General features: G+C 43.0%; 1 protein-coding gene across 3 annotated transcripts in view; it reads right to left on the bottom strand.

The window, feature by feature from the left end:
- The window catches only part of BBX (BBX high mobility group box domain containing), a 194,657-nt gene that overhangs the window by 44,850 nt on the left and 135,341 nt on the right, over window positions 1-14,466 (bottom strand). For all 3 annotated transcript variants that reach the window (XM_024200332.2, XM_024200333.2, XM_024200331.2), the window contains exons 9-11: window positions 14,012-14,092; window positions 6,064-6,144; window positions 1,984-2,064 (exon numbers count right to left, since the gene is read on the bottom strand). In XM_024200332.2, coding sequence (XP_024056100.1) covers window positions 1,984-2,064; window positions 6,064-6,144; window positions 14,012-14,092 — 243 coding nt within the window. The remainder of the gene's footprint in view (window positions 1-1,983; window positions 2,065-6,063; window positions 6,145-14,011; window positions 14,093-14,466) is intronic.

The raw sequence follows: 14,466 nt of genomic DNA, 5'->3' as shown, positions 1-14,466 counted from the left end.
AGCAGCGCTCCGGGAGGGGAGGGGCTGCGCACTCCGGTGGATCAAAGCAAGTTCGATATAACGCGGTTTCACCTATAACGCGGTAAGATTTTTTGGCTCCCGAGGACAACGTTATATCGGGGTAGAGGTGTAGTACCTAAATGCAGTGGTACAGTTCAATAGAACCCACCATTAGTAAACCAGGTAACTTACAAACTATTCCACCCCCTCCTTCTAATTCTGGTTCCTACTTTCAAAATGTCCGTGAATGAAGAATTTAACCAATTCTTGATACTATGATTTTTTCTTTATTCAATTGGCAAAACAAAGTAAAAAACCAAAACAAAATCTTTACATTCCTCTTACGTAATACAGAAAAATCCTCTCAAATCACAAGCCTCTTCAACACAGAAATGTAAAGTGTTACTACCTCGGAGCCAAGCTTCCTGGTGATACCAGTAATGGAGACTGAATCCCTCTATCTACCCACAGAACAGCTACTGTAAAGGATGCATTAAGTGCAAGCTTCTCTTAACTGTTCTCCCATTGGTCCTCAGCAGTGACAGAGTGATCAGTGCAGGACCTGACAGGGTAGTTCACAGTCTCCATGCCTTGGCTTCTGGGCTAAGGCCGCTAACAGGGGTAACCACAAGTGTCAGACCAACTTCCTCTGGGAAGATGTCCAAAACTTTAAGAGAAACACAAATCAAACCAAAACATACAAACAAATGACCACCAACTCCTTCAACAGAGGTCACCAAAAGAACCACTTGAAGGTAATAACTACTGACCTGGGCTGGATTTTAGCCATTGGCCTAGAAGTCTCCATACCTAGTACTAATTTACAAATCCCCTGGGCCTCCTGTCACTATGAAACTGAACATTTTCTTTTTCTCATACATCTTTTAAAATCACATAACCTATTTTACCTGCTTTACAGTTCAATAGGACCTTTTAGTTAAATCTGTAGAAATTAGAGATCCTTTGGGTGCATGGTGACCAGATGTCCCGATTCTATAGGGACAATCCCGATATTCGGGGCTTTTTCTTATGTGGGCATCTATTACCCCCCACCTCTGTCCCGATTTTTCATACTTGCTATCTAGTCACCCTATTTGGGTGACATGATTCTTTTTATTATTATTACTTTTGTTGAAGAAAACTTACCTCATGAGTTCAGATTTGGCTATAAGAAAGACAGTATCTAAAGAAATCCTGGTAATAATCTCTCATAGTCTGTTTATTTAAATAAACTGAAATTTTCCAAGTCCCCTAAGAGGCTTGGAAAATCTCAATCTTAAATCTTTAAAATATCCTGTTCATGTGACAGCAACTCCATTTTTAACCCTTCTTCTCTGCTCCATACCTTTTCTTCTAAAGCTTGTAACATAACCAGCAGAGAAGACTTTGGACTGCTTTAGCTGCATGGCTATGAAAGGGACTTTGGATGTTGTAGGCTATAAACTAACTCATGGCATGTGGTCTTATGATTTGGAAGGCTTAGAAAAAAGAGAACTTTAAATGTTTCCACACTGTAACTACTCCCAGAAGGACAGTCTGATGTCAGCTGCAACGTATCAGAACACAGTTCCTCCAGAAGTCATACATGTATTCATCACTTTAAAATAACTATCTGCATGAGTGGAAATAAATGGAAGTGACTGAAGCCTTCTAAAACATATTTGCAATGACAATGCCCTGATTTGAATAAAACCCCAGAAGTGTTCATTTAAAATAATTTGAATACAAATCAGATAAGTCCTTTGCCATCAGAGGTTCTGACTTTTTAACTGTTAACTCAGTAGCATTAAGAGCCTGTGCTTTAATGGCTAGTCTAGGGAAATCTTGACTCTTGGCACCCAAGTGATAATTAGTATTGTTGTTTATAGAAGCATAAATTATGACTGTGCCACTGTTCTGACTGCCAGACTCGGGCAATCAGCATTATTAGCGTCTCCTCCCCACTGCACCAGTGGTAATTAATCACCACTATTTTAATATTACCTCTGCCAACTGAAACAACGCTGACGTCCCACACTGCTTTGTTAAGTCAGGAGGGCCTGAATGGGATGTACTTGAGGAAATCTTAAGCAAAAAACAAAGAAGGAAAAAAACATTACTTCTCCAATACATCCTTCCTGTATGTTGAATTTAAAATTTTTACAAGGATGATTTTTCCTCCAGCGATACAGTCATAAACGTCCATATTGTGAGAAAAAATTTCATTCATGGTACATCCAAAGGGCTCATCGCTGGATTTTCCTCCTTATAAATAAGAAGCTAGTGCCCTCAGACAATGCCACGAAGGGTGATTTTCTACTTCTGGATTCTTATTAATCAGGGCATCATTTAGGAGAAGGCTGACATAAAGGACAAGTTCTCCTGCTCCAGTACATTGTTGTAGCTCCGCTTGGAGTCAATGGAACTGCTCTGGTTTACACTAGTGAAGAATCTAGCCCAAACTCGTTCTAAATGTACCTTTCCCCTTGCATCAGTTTAGTGCTTATCTTCAGCACTTCAAGGGAGCCTGAATAAGAAGTGTTGAGGAAGACTCTAAAACACAACCACTTTCTCAAATGTATTAGAGCACCAATCCAAGCATCTCAACATTAGGCCTCAACATTCCTGCAAAGCCGTTATTTTTATACTCCAAGAACTCTGACGCCGTCAGTTAGGCTCTACACCAGCCTTGCAATGGGGGAAGGGGATGCACAGCTGCTTCAGGGGAGTGAGGTGCAGAACTTGAGGGGGTAGAGAGCCTATCCCCAAACAACTCTGCACTCATTTTGGTCCTTCCATCTAGCCCCACTGGAGCCATGAGAGTTACTTTACAGGGACCCCACCCCACCCCCAAATCACTACCATAGAGACAGAGAGACCAAAAATATCCTACTGGGGGGTCAATATCCTTGAAGAGGTTGCATCTTTTCACATGATCTCTTAATCGGTCAGAATTATTCTTCAATGGCCCTGAGCTGTCAGCAGTTGAGGCTGCACAGCTCATAAACTATCTGTGGTAGAACCAGACTCCCTGCACTGAGTCACGGAGATACTGTAAATGCTCACTGCCTCCCTGACATGGTTCTCCTCACCTTAGACCGGAAACAGGATAGAGAGTGATTCTGTAGAGATGTAGATCTCTATGGAACCCACGGCTGAACTGCATGGCTGTGGCCTTCCAAGCAGACACCAGATTGTAGCCCTAAAAGTAGTTGCTTCAACCACTACTAGAGCTTACACTAAGATATTTGGCCCACTTTTAAATATATTTTTGGTGCTGTTTGCATAATACTGACAAAAATCAATCTAAAAGAAGAGAGAGATGAAGTGGTGAGTTTGATTCTAATCCATACAAATAAAAAAGAGTGGGGGGAAATGCAGGTATGGTCAAACCTGAACTACTTATTGGCCGCCGACGATGGGGTCCCAGAGTCCGGTGATGGGTCCCCAGAGCTTAGGGTTCACTCTGGGTGGGGAGTGGGAAGCCTGCTCCTCTCCAGCACACAGCACATGATGTTTGGATTACAATGGTGCAATGCAAATGCCTGCCAAATGAACTTGCAATTCTGGGGTTCACTCCAGGGGTATGAACACGGCATGTTAGGGCAGCTTCAAATTAATGCCTGATCTGCTCACCCAGTAGTCATTAAAGAATTAAGAAATTCAAAAGTTAAACAGAACCTCTCATATTTTATGCGTCCAACTGGGATCAGGCGTCACAGAGAACACAAAACCAAAACCACACCAAAACCCCTATGTGAGCTTTTCACAGGCTAGCTGATTCTTGAAGGGGACTTGGGCCCCGCATCACCTGTAACAGACCAGTGACCCTCACAGCTGATCAGCTAGGAATCAGATGGCCTTGTTTATCGGGTAGACTCAGGAGAAGGGTAGCGCCCAGGCAGATGGCCTGGAGGAGGACTGAGGAGGGTTGCGGGAGGGAGTCTATCTGGCCTCTGCGACTGGCCCTGGAAGAAGGGAGATTCCCAGAGGGGAAAAGCCCAGACAGTCAGCTCTCTCTGTAGGAGAGTGGGAAAGAACGGACTGTGGAGCCCAGGAAGGGCAGAAGACCTTTTGTTTATGTTGCTCTTGGGACTATTTACTAAGTTTGCTACCAGCACCTCACTGGGTGGTGCCTGGGGGACGGGTCACTTGCAGGTTTACACTAGTGTAAATGGTGGATCCTCTGTAACTTGCAGTCTTTAAAACATGATTTGAGGACATCAGTAACTCAGCCAGAGGTTAGGGGTCTATTACAGATGTGGGTGGGTGAGGGTCTGTGGCCTGCAATGTGCAGGAGGTCAGACTAGATGATCATGATGGTCCCTTCTGGCCTCAAGTCTATAAGAGTTTCCCCAGAAGACTAGTGCAAAAACAGAGGCAAGGTGAATAGTGCCGTAGTGGCCACAAGAGCAGGCTTTTCAGGCTGACTCGGCCAGAGCTAATATGCTGCATCTTAAGAAGGATGTGTGCAGAATGTCTGCCATGTTTTTATTAATTTAAGTTGGAGCCTGTACCTTACATTTAGTTTGTATATTAAATTAGGTTTGTATGGACCTACTTAAATAATCATCGTGAGAAAGTTCCTGGATATTTGTTTCAGATCCAAGTTGCTCACTGCCAGACTCAGTCTCCTCTTCTGCTTCAATTGTGCTACAACTCTGCACTCCTGTGGGCAAGCATATGGACTTTCCTATGACCCCTAAGGATTTGTTTCTTAAGAGGTGCCAGACCTTCACCTAGTGGTGATATGCAAACATCAGGCCTGTTTCAACAGTGTTACTCCAATGCCGTGCTGGTGTAACTCCAGTGAAGTCAGGCTCACTATTATTAAAGGGGCACAACATTAAGATGACGTACAGAATGCTGTCTAATAAGCAAAGGAAGGAGATCGTTCAACACATTTCTAGTGTTCACTAGCTTTTTTGGCTTGTTTTCAGAGCTGCAAAGGTCACATCCCCCTACAGATCACTAGCTCCTGCTAACTGTGATCACCCTAGCATGCACCCTGCTGGCAATGTAGCACACACACACACACACACACACACACACTAATGAACCCTGCTCGAGCCTGGGGACTGCCTAAAGGGTAAGGCAAATCTCTTCTTTCCACTCATGCATGTTTCTTTAAAATGTATCTTTCTAGTATCCTTATTTTCTAACCAAGAAGGCACAAAACATTACTGTTATGCAGTCAGGGGGGAAAAAAAACCCCACTCTACGTGGGTCCAAATTCTAGAGTTTTTTCAATGGTTCCAGATTCTAGATTTCTCTTCAACAGAATGAGTGTTGGGATGGCACTGGATGGGAGTCAGCTGTGGTCTTGCATGGTAAACAAAAATGATTAATGAACAATATGCTGAAATGTTCCCTTTTCCTTATTTATCTGAGGGACCCCAGCACACATCCTTTAATTTGTAAATTATCGACATATTAAAAATAACATATCCAAGCCAAAAGTCAAGGGGATGGGGTATGTTTTATCAACAACAAACAAGCTGACATTTCAGATGCATCAGGACTTCCAGTAGGGTCTGGGACACCTAAATTTCAGCTAGTTTATTTATCACTACCAAATACTCACATGGTAATTGTAATCTTGGATACTGATTGCAGCCCCCACTGTTTATATAGACCCTCACATTCCTCAAAACCTGCTTCTTGCTTCCTAAATTGGGTCACATCCCCCATGTTTAAGTCCTATTCAAGTCACATACTGAAGTGTGACTACATACTTTTCTGAATCAGGACCCTGGTATCCGCAGTGACCAATCATCTACACCTTCTCTTGCCGTACCTGTTGTCCTGAATGGTGTTTTTGTCCGAGTTGTACTGTAAGTTCTCCAGGGCAGGAATCTGATCCTGCTTTCTAAGGGACCATTTGCATTGACAACATAAATGAATTAAAAAAAGGTAAGCCGTAGGTATCCCCAATGACAGCATCATTATTTGAGTTACTATTCAGGCTACCTTTTTTCCCTTGTTGCTAAAGGTAAGTTTGGTGCTAGACTAACCTGTGTAACCCACGCGTTTTGGGAAAAATCTGCACACACGTTCACATCATGATGGTAACAGGAACCTTACCTCTGCCAGCTGGAAGAGTGCTGACTTCCCACAGTGCTTTACAGGCTCAGGGCTCCCCAGCTGTGAAGTATTTGATGAGATCTACATTTTGAACAAACAGAAGAGAGAACATTTCAGGGTCACTGGGGAAAGGGGGGGGGGAAGGCTGATTGTCCCTCAGCTTCTCTTGGGATATTGCAGACAGTCAGTATAAACACAGAACCCCAAGTTAGGAAAGCATCCCTATTCAGGAAGCACTTAAGTATGTGCTGAAGTTCCATGAAAGTCAACAGGACTATATAAGTTTCTTCCTGAATCAGGACCTAGGTGAGTAACCACATTTTTTATTGGATTTGTAACTCCATAGATGACACATGCTGGCCATGCAGGTTTTTCTACATCATTTGTCTTAAGTGATCACCTAAGGGACCACAAAAAAACCCCATCTGCTACTTAGCAGAGGTGGGTCTTTTGCTAAAGTATAAAGTTATACTGGAAACATTGGGGAATCTTTCTGTGTGGTTACTTAAAGCAGAGTATTGTTTGTTTGAGATGGGTGCAGCCTTCAATGTATTCCTTTAAGGCAGGGGTCGGCAACCTTTCAGAAGTGGTGTGCCGAGTCTTCATTTATTCACTCTAATTTAAGGTTTCGCGTGCCAGTAATACATTTTAACGTTTTTAGAAGGTCTCTTTCTCTAAGTCTATAATATATAACTAAACTATTGTTGTATGTAAAGTAAATAAGGTTTTTAAAATGTTTAAGAAGCTTCATTTAAAATTAAATTAAAATGCAGAGCCCCCCGGACTGGTGGCCAGGACCCAGGCAGTGTGAGTGCCACTGAAAATCAGCTCGCCTACCGCCTTTGGCACGCATGCCATAGGTTGCCTACCCCTGCTTTAAAGTTAAACAAAAGCTTTCAGTAAGTAAAGTTTTCCGGATCAATAAGGTCTTATTTGCCCTTTTACATAGACACTGCTATGCCTGCCTTAGCAGATGCCTAGTGGGCCACTTCACAGAAGTGCCTTAATCTACCTGTTGTTACTGGTGGCACAGCAAAGAGAGCATTTTAACCTAATGGCAGTCACACTGCTCAGAGAGCATCAGCGCAGCAGTTCATTGTGCTGTCCCAATCTTGGCTTTGTAGAATTAAATGGTATTGTTTGGAATGAGAGACTCCGTCCCTTAACATTGGTTTTTCAGGGCACAGGTGTTCCTGAGACAGTTTCTTCATAACACACACATTTATATTCACAGTCTTTTGGGATATACAAGGCCACTCTAATTTTTGTTTGCAGGTTTGTCCACCCCTGGGTCTAAATGTGTTTTTATATCACATTTTTCCTTTGGAATAGATTACTTTACTTTGCAGTTTCAAGGGGATACACTGGAATTAAAAAAAACAACACCCATTTTATTGCCACTCATTCACCATACGCCTATGTTTAAAATACATGGGAACATTATTTTTGTTTAATATTTATTAATAGTTATTACTTCTATTACAGTAGCTCCTGGTGGTCCAATCAAAACTGGGTCTCTGTTGTGCGAGGCATTATATAGCCTATATAGCCCACCCCAAAGAGCTTCCAGTCTAAAACCTGATCCTCCAATGAGCTCCATAGAGGCAGACCCCTTAAGTACACAGAGCCCCATTATAGTCAACGAGGGAGTGTACGCAGTGATCCTCTGGCACAGATTGGCTTGCAGGATCCGGGTCTTAGTTTCTTTCATTTCTATTCGATAGTAACTTACATGATACAAATATTAACCACAAGGCAGATCTCCTCAATTCAACATCAAAGCTACAGAGGGGTCTGGAAAAGTAACTCCATGTGGCTTAAACAGAACATGAGCTCACGCAGAGGCATGTTCTGATTTTTGACACCACACATCCAAACCAAACAGAGTGGCAATACATCATTAATTGTGATGTGGACATTCACAACCAAATGATGGCAGAGCTGTTGTTACAGTTTTACAACGTGGGAGGAGAAGTCAACATATTAGCTTAGCGTGAAATACGCTCAACAGCTTTGAGAACAAACTGCAGGAAACACAGCAAGCTTAGAATTTACCACAGAGAAGATGTTTGCTGGGCTTGGGAGGTGACAGAAGGATCAAACAGCTCCCAATAATGATTTCAAATTTTACTCTCTTCTCATTAAATGTAATCTTCTAGTTTTAACAGAATTATCAGTATCTACCACACCTTGCTAATTTCCATTCACCTCAAGCATGAATGGCTAGTTCTTATACACAGGATTGGCTTCTGATCCCACAAACACACTTATTTTTAGGATCATGTTACTATCTCAGAGCCCTTTTACAATAATTGCCAATATTTTAGCTACTATTTATGGCATGGGCTGTATGTTATGCCATAGCATATACTTTTTGTTGCCTATGGAGTATAGGGCAACTCAGACATTTAGTAAAATGTTAAGGCCTTAACTAACACTAATATTATAAGCATATTTACATATTTTATATAATGATAATCTATATAGGAAGATTATGGCTTTTTCCTAAACTTGGAGTTGGGAGAGAGGGGGAATAGAGAATCAGCCATTGTGTATACAAATATCACGCCTCTAGGTCAACCTCTAATTCGCAGGTGTTTTGCCTCTAATTGCTAGATTAAAATATTTTGCACAAAACCCAAACAAAATGTAAAAAGAGTTGTCTCTAAGTCTATTGCACGTGGGTCAGTGAAGCTACACGGGATGCATTCTGCCCCAAGCGTTTGTGTGTCCTGACTGCAAGTAGGGTGAGGGAATAGAAAGGGAAATTATACATTGCTGCAACAAGAGTACTAGCCTGCACTTGTTTTGAAGTTAGTCTAGAGAAAAGCTTTAGTAGAGCAGCTAAAAGAAGAGTACTGATTTTTGAGGTGATAAGCCTGGTGATTTTATTCCCATCGTTCCTTGGAAACATTTTTGTTGTTTAATAAAAGATGAGAATTTAGTTAAGTAAACCCAAGGGGAGCTTGCGAGTCTTCACTACAGAGCGTTCATCACCATCTGTTCTAATTTGCCAAACAGAGATTCAATAGGCCCCAAGAGCAAGTGTTTCCATCTGCTCCTTTTCCCTCACCCGGAAAGAAGGAGAAAAGCAGCTAGCAGCACATGGCCAGAGAACTCTCCAAGAACCACCAGCAAGTGCACCTCAAACCACTGTCCGCTGATCAACCTCTGGCCTAGATCACGACCTTCCATGGAAAACCCCATGGAGAGACAAAATTTAAGAACATAAGAATGGCCATACTGGGTCAGACCAAAGGTCCATCCAGCCCAGTATCCTGTCTGCCGACAGTGACCAATGCCAGGCAGGGAGTGAATCTAACAGGTAACGATCAAGTGATCTCTCTCCTGCCATCCATCTCCACCCTCTGACAAACAGAGGCTCGGGACACCATTCCTTACCCATCCTGGCTAACAGCCATTAATGGACTTAACCTCCATGAATTTATCTAGTTCTCTTTTAAACCCTGTTATAGTCCTAGCCTTCACAACCTCCTCAGGCAAAGAGTTCCACAGGTTGACTGTGAGCTGTGTGAAGAAGAACTTCCTTTTATTTGTTTTAAACCTGCCACCCACTGATTTCATTTGATGGCCCCTAGTTCTTATATTATGGAAACAAGTAAATAACTTTTCCTTATTCACTTTCTCCACACCACTCATGATTTTATATACCTCTATCATATCCCCCCTTAGTCTCCTCTTTTCCAAGCTGAAAAGTCCTAGCCTCTTTAATCTCTCCTCATATGAGATCCATTCCAAACCCCTCATCATTTTAGTTGCCCTTCTCCGAACCTTTTCTAATTCCAGTACATCTTTTTTGAGATGAGGAGACCACATCTGTACGCAGTATTCAAGATGTGGGCGTACTATGGATTTATAGAAGGGCAATAAGATATTCTCTGTCTTATTCTCTATCCCTTTTTTAATGATTCCTAACATCCTGTTTGCTTTTTTGACTTCAAGCGGTCAGGACCACTACAGGGTGAGCAGGGGCCTGGGTCCTTAACTCAATGATATCACCAGATCTCTTGGACTTTCCTATGGATTTTTAAACATCTCTATGGCATCTGCACGCACATCCAGATAATGCTGCACTACTCCTAGGGCTCTCGTCCCCTGTTGTGGCCGGTCAAGAACAGGCAGGCCTGATTAGCCCTATCATCAGTTTTAATTGAAAAATATAGCACTTGGTGAAAACAAGAAGGTGAAAGGCATACTGGGACTCTCAGGAAGAAAGAATGCCATGGTATGTAATGAGCTGTCTATGAGTGACAGGGGAATTCTATTCCTGGGGCAAAGGATGGCCATTATAAGTGACCCATCTACTTGATGGGATCACTCTTTTCACAAAGAGTCAGTCTTATCCACTCCTGCTGTGAAGGGAATAAAGAGAAAGGGAACATATGAGGAACACCCAGTCAGAACAAAACGCTATCTGGGACGGCTGCCAAGAATCCCCAGGCACACTGGCTCACAATGCATTTCACATCATTTCACAGGACTATTCCACTACTGGTTAAATATCTACTTTCACTCCTTTTTTTAGTGGCACTGTACATTGCTCATTGCAGTATGCTGCAAACTGCTTACCATAACTCAGCTTACTAATGGCAGCAATGCATTAATAGACCAGCCACAGGAAGAAGTGGCAGAGCAAGGAATGGGACTTTTGTCAAGTGTGACAAAGATGCCCTGTGTGAATGAAAGTCCTGTATTAGAAAAAAGCAGAAGCAGAGCTAACAGCAGAAAGAAGGGCTTAAATAGGGTTACCATATGTCCGGTTTTTCCCGGACATGTCCGGCTTTTTGGTAATCAAACCCCTGTCCGGGGGGAATTGCCAAAAAGCCGAACATGTCCAGGAAAAATACCGCCGGCCGGGCACTTCCTCTCCCGCGGCTGCTGTGCTCCCTACCTTGACTCTTCTGCTCTGTTTAAAGCCGAGCTGCCCGAGTGCTACCGGCTTCGGGCAGCCCCCATGCTTCCGGACCCTCAGCCGCTGGCCGGGCACTTCCCCTCCCGGGCTCCGGGGGCGCAGGGTCCAGACGCATGGGGGCTGCCCAAAGCCGGGGCTGCCCGGCAAACTGTGAAGCCGGTAGCGCTCGGGCAGCCCTTTTCACGTGGCTGGGAGGGAGGAGGGGGAATGCGGGGCGCTCAGGGGAGGGGGCGGAGTTAGGGCGGGGACTTTGGGGAAGGGGCGGGGCTGGGGTGGGAAAGGGGCGGGGCCAGTGCCCCGTGGAGTGTCCTCTTTTTTTATTTTTTAAATATGGTAACCCTAATTTAAAGAGATACTACAGATTGCTGTGTGTTTCCCACTGGAACAACCTAGATGAAACCAGGCTGCATACCACCTCCCCAGTGCTGTGGAGCAAGATGTTAGTCACTGCAGTTAGCATTGCAATGATGTTGGCATGACACAGGGGAGTAACCCTTGGTGAACAAAGGTTCTTGGTGCTGAAGTGTTTTTATGACCCTGACCAGATTTGAAGTAAATTATTGTCCTAAACTTCAGAGGCAAGGCCAGCCTGGAACAGACATTCTTCTCTTCCAACATAAAATAAGTCCTAGCTACATGTAGCAGAGTAAGGAAAGGTTTTAACATTTCCAATAGAAAAAACAGATCCTATATTTAAAAACTCCCCCTTTCAAATTAACCAATAAAATGCACCTTCCAAGTTCCCCTGACTTCTACTGTTTCACACAACATCTTCAGTATACTGAGTGAACTAGCTGGGCATAAGTAGGTGCATCATTAAACGCACTTACGGTACCTTCCTACAGGAAAGCTAGGAAACATTAATACATTTTTATAGAGGTTCTGTGAAATCCTAAAATCAGAGACATAATCATCTATTAACTTCTTTAGGATGGTTTGATAATTCTGTAGGCAGGCGATCATATTTTGTTCAGTTCTACAGGTTGTTGTTAATAGAGTCATTTGGATAGCACACAAACGATGGTAGAGATTTTAATAGCTGACGAGGGGATTTAGCTACACAACTCAATTGTGGTATTCACATTTATAGGAGTTGTGTATCCAAATTCTGGCGCTAGCTTCAAAAGTCTCACCCTATGGCTTCATCCTATTAAATTCTATAGGCTTTTCCCATGAGGGTTGCCCAATCTGATTTATAACCATTCAAGAAAAACATTTAGTACATCTGGACCCTTCACTGCTACTGTACATTCATGCTATTGTGTGTCTTGCCAGGATACTGCTATTCAGACATTTTCTGACCCCTTAATGGTTACCTGCAAATTATTGTTTTACACTTAGATCTCTTGTCAGTAATGATGTATCCTGAATGCCCATCATAGCCAGGCAATTATTTTTAATTATCTTAAAGCTTAACACAAAGGAAGACACAGGGCTGGATTATGCCCAAGCCCATATGAGAACAAAGGATGATGAGTAGGGAGTACGGCGGTTCCTGGATCCCATAATGCACCCGTGCAGGGCCAGGCACAATCCCAGTTCTTATGCTCAAAGAACAGAGACTACGAACACCTAGCTCCACGAGCAATACTAGACTCCCCAAAATAGACTGGAAGGAGGTAGGACCACATTATTAAATACATTCAACATATTCCTACAGCTGAGGGAACTCTGTTAAAATTATCCGTAGGTCACCATAATGTACACATTCAAGTACAGGTGGCAGAAAAAAAAAAAAAAAGAAGCAGCAGCTCTAGCCACACGTTGAAGGTATTTTTGGATACGTCGTCTAACGTGCTTTATTTACTGATCCACTATGGCATTATGTGGCCTTGTAACTCTTGAGATTTGTTTGCTCTGCTCTGCATCTCTCTATTTCTAAGGTGTATGCTTCCCGCCTGCAGAGGCAGCTGTCATTCTGCAAGCTGCTGCAGCTCCTTACAAAGGAGAAGCATGCTGCCACTTTCGATCATCCTCTGTTTGTTGCTTCCCTTGATCTAAAATAAGAGGCCCTTTGGAATGAAAGTCTGCGGCTCTTCTTTGGTATGGAAAGACACATAATATCCCTGACTTCACTGCTTTTGTGTATGTGGAGCTCTGGTGTTATGTGCGGTGTGTTAGAATAGCAAACCTACCTCTCCCTGGATCACTGGTTACTACGCCAACATTCTTCCCCAGCAGAAGGCTCAAATCAATTCTGTTATGCTGCTGGGAATTTACTGCTTGTTCCTTTCGCTGCTACCGATGTAATCACCTGGTGTAACCCACATGCTTTATACTGCAGCATTTGAATTTGTTTCTCTTGTGGTGGAGGAGACATGAATCTTATCCAGATACTCTGTGTCTCTGCACAGATGCAGAGAACAGGGCAGGGCAACTCAGGTGAAAGGATCCAGGAACTTCCAGAATGGGGTGGAAGAGTTACCAGATATGCTCAGTAGCTATTCTGAGACTATAGGAATTTTTTTCATTGTGGTCACCACACCTGACAGGTCATACCCTCGTCACCCTCTGAATGCTGAGCCAATTATAGAGGAGTTAAAAACAGCCCTGTAGACTCAGCAGCTGATGGATACAGGACCAAAAGATGTGTCTGCTGTGAGGGATGAGTCCCTTTCCTTGTGCCACTTTGGATACGGGGCAGGGCTATTCTAGCTGTATTTACTAGGGAAGGCTAATGTTTGGTCCACCATGGTGTGTTTTGTGGGCCTAAACAGAGAGCTGGGAGGGGAGCATGTGTTACCCCTACATGCTACAGAGCCTGTGGACCTACATTTAGCTACATATTACCTAACTGCTCTAAACGTGGATTCTGTCTCAGTTAGAGAGAGAGAAAATGGGGTAACACTTCAGCAAAGAGTTAAGTTGAGGTGCAGGAAGAAGGTAAGTGAACAGTTATACAGAATATTGCCTGTACAGCTCCATCCTCCCACTATGCTTGCAAAGGCTGATCAGTCATAATTAACAATATCCTTTCCTCTCTCCCACTTAAAAAAAATAGTTAAGTTGTTATACCTCCGCAAACTGAAACAGTGCTGACTCCTCCGTTTGTTTTGCAGCCGCCGTGGCATCAGGTTGTGATGGGCTTGAAGAGAGCTGGAGGGAAAAACAATTATTTTCTATATAATCATCTCTAGTTTCAACATTCTACACTTCTTATACCGAAATGTACAAAGACTCCCTGTATCCAAGACCATGCAGATAACTGTACTGTAAAGAGTACTTGGCTTTCCTAAGGGGCTAATAAAAGGTAATCTGTGAGGAGTAATTACATCACTTTCACTATTAAAATCACCGTGAGAATGAATACAACATAATAGATTTTTAAAGAGCTTTTACTGCTTCACTGAATAGTCAAAATAAAAAAGTAACACCACCTCATGTTTCACAGTTCAGTGAAAGGGGTATTTCACTGCAGTATGCTGGCATTTAAAAAGCACAATAAACCACTTAATTTGGAATGTGTGTGG

This window comes from Terrapene carolina, unplaced genomic scaffold (genome assembly GCF_002925995.2).
Source record: "Terrapene carolina triunguis isolate 2854851 unplaced genomic scaffold, T_m_triunguis-2.0 Scaffold558, whole genome shotgun sequence".
NCBI lineage: Eukaryota > Metazoa > Chordata > Testudines > Emydidae > Terrapene > Terrapene triunguis.
Note: the sequence above shows the minus strand (reverse complement) of the source record. Positions and strands in the feature narration are given on the sequence as shown.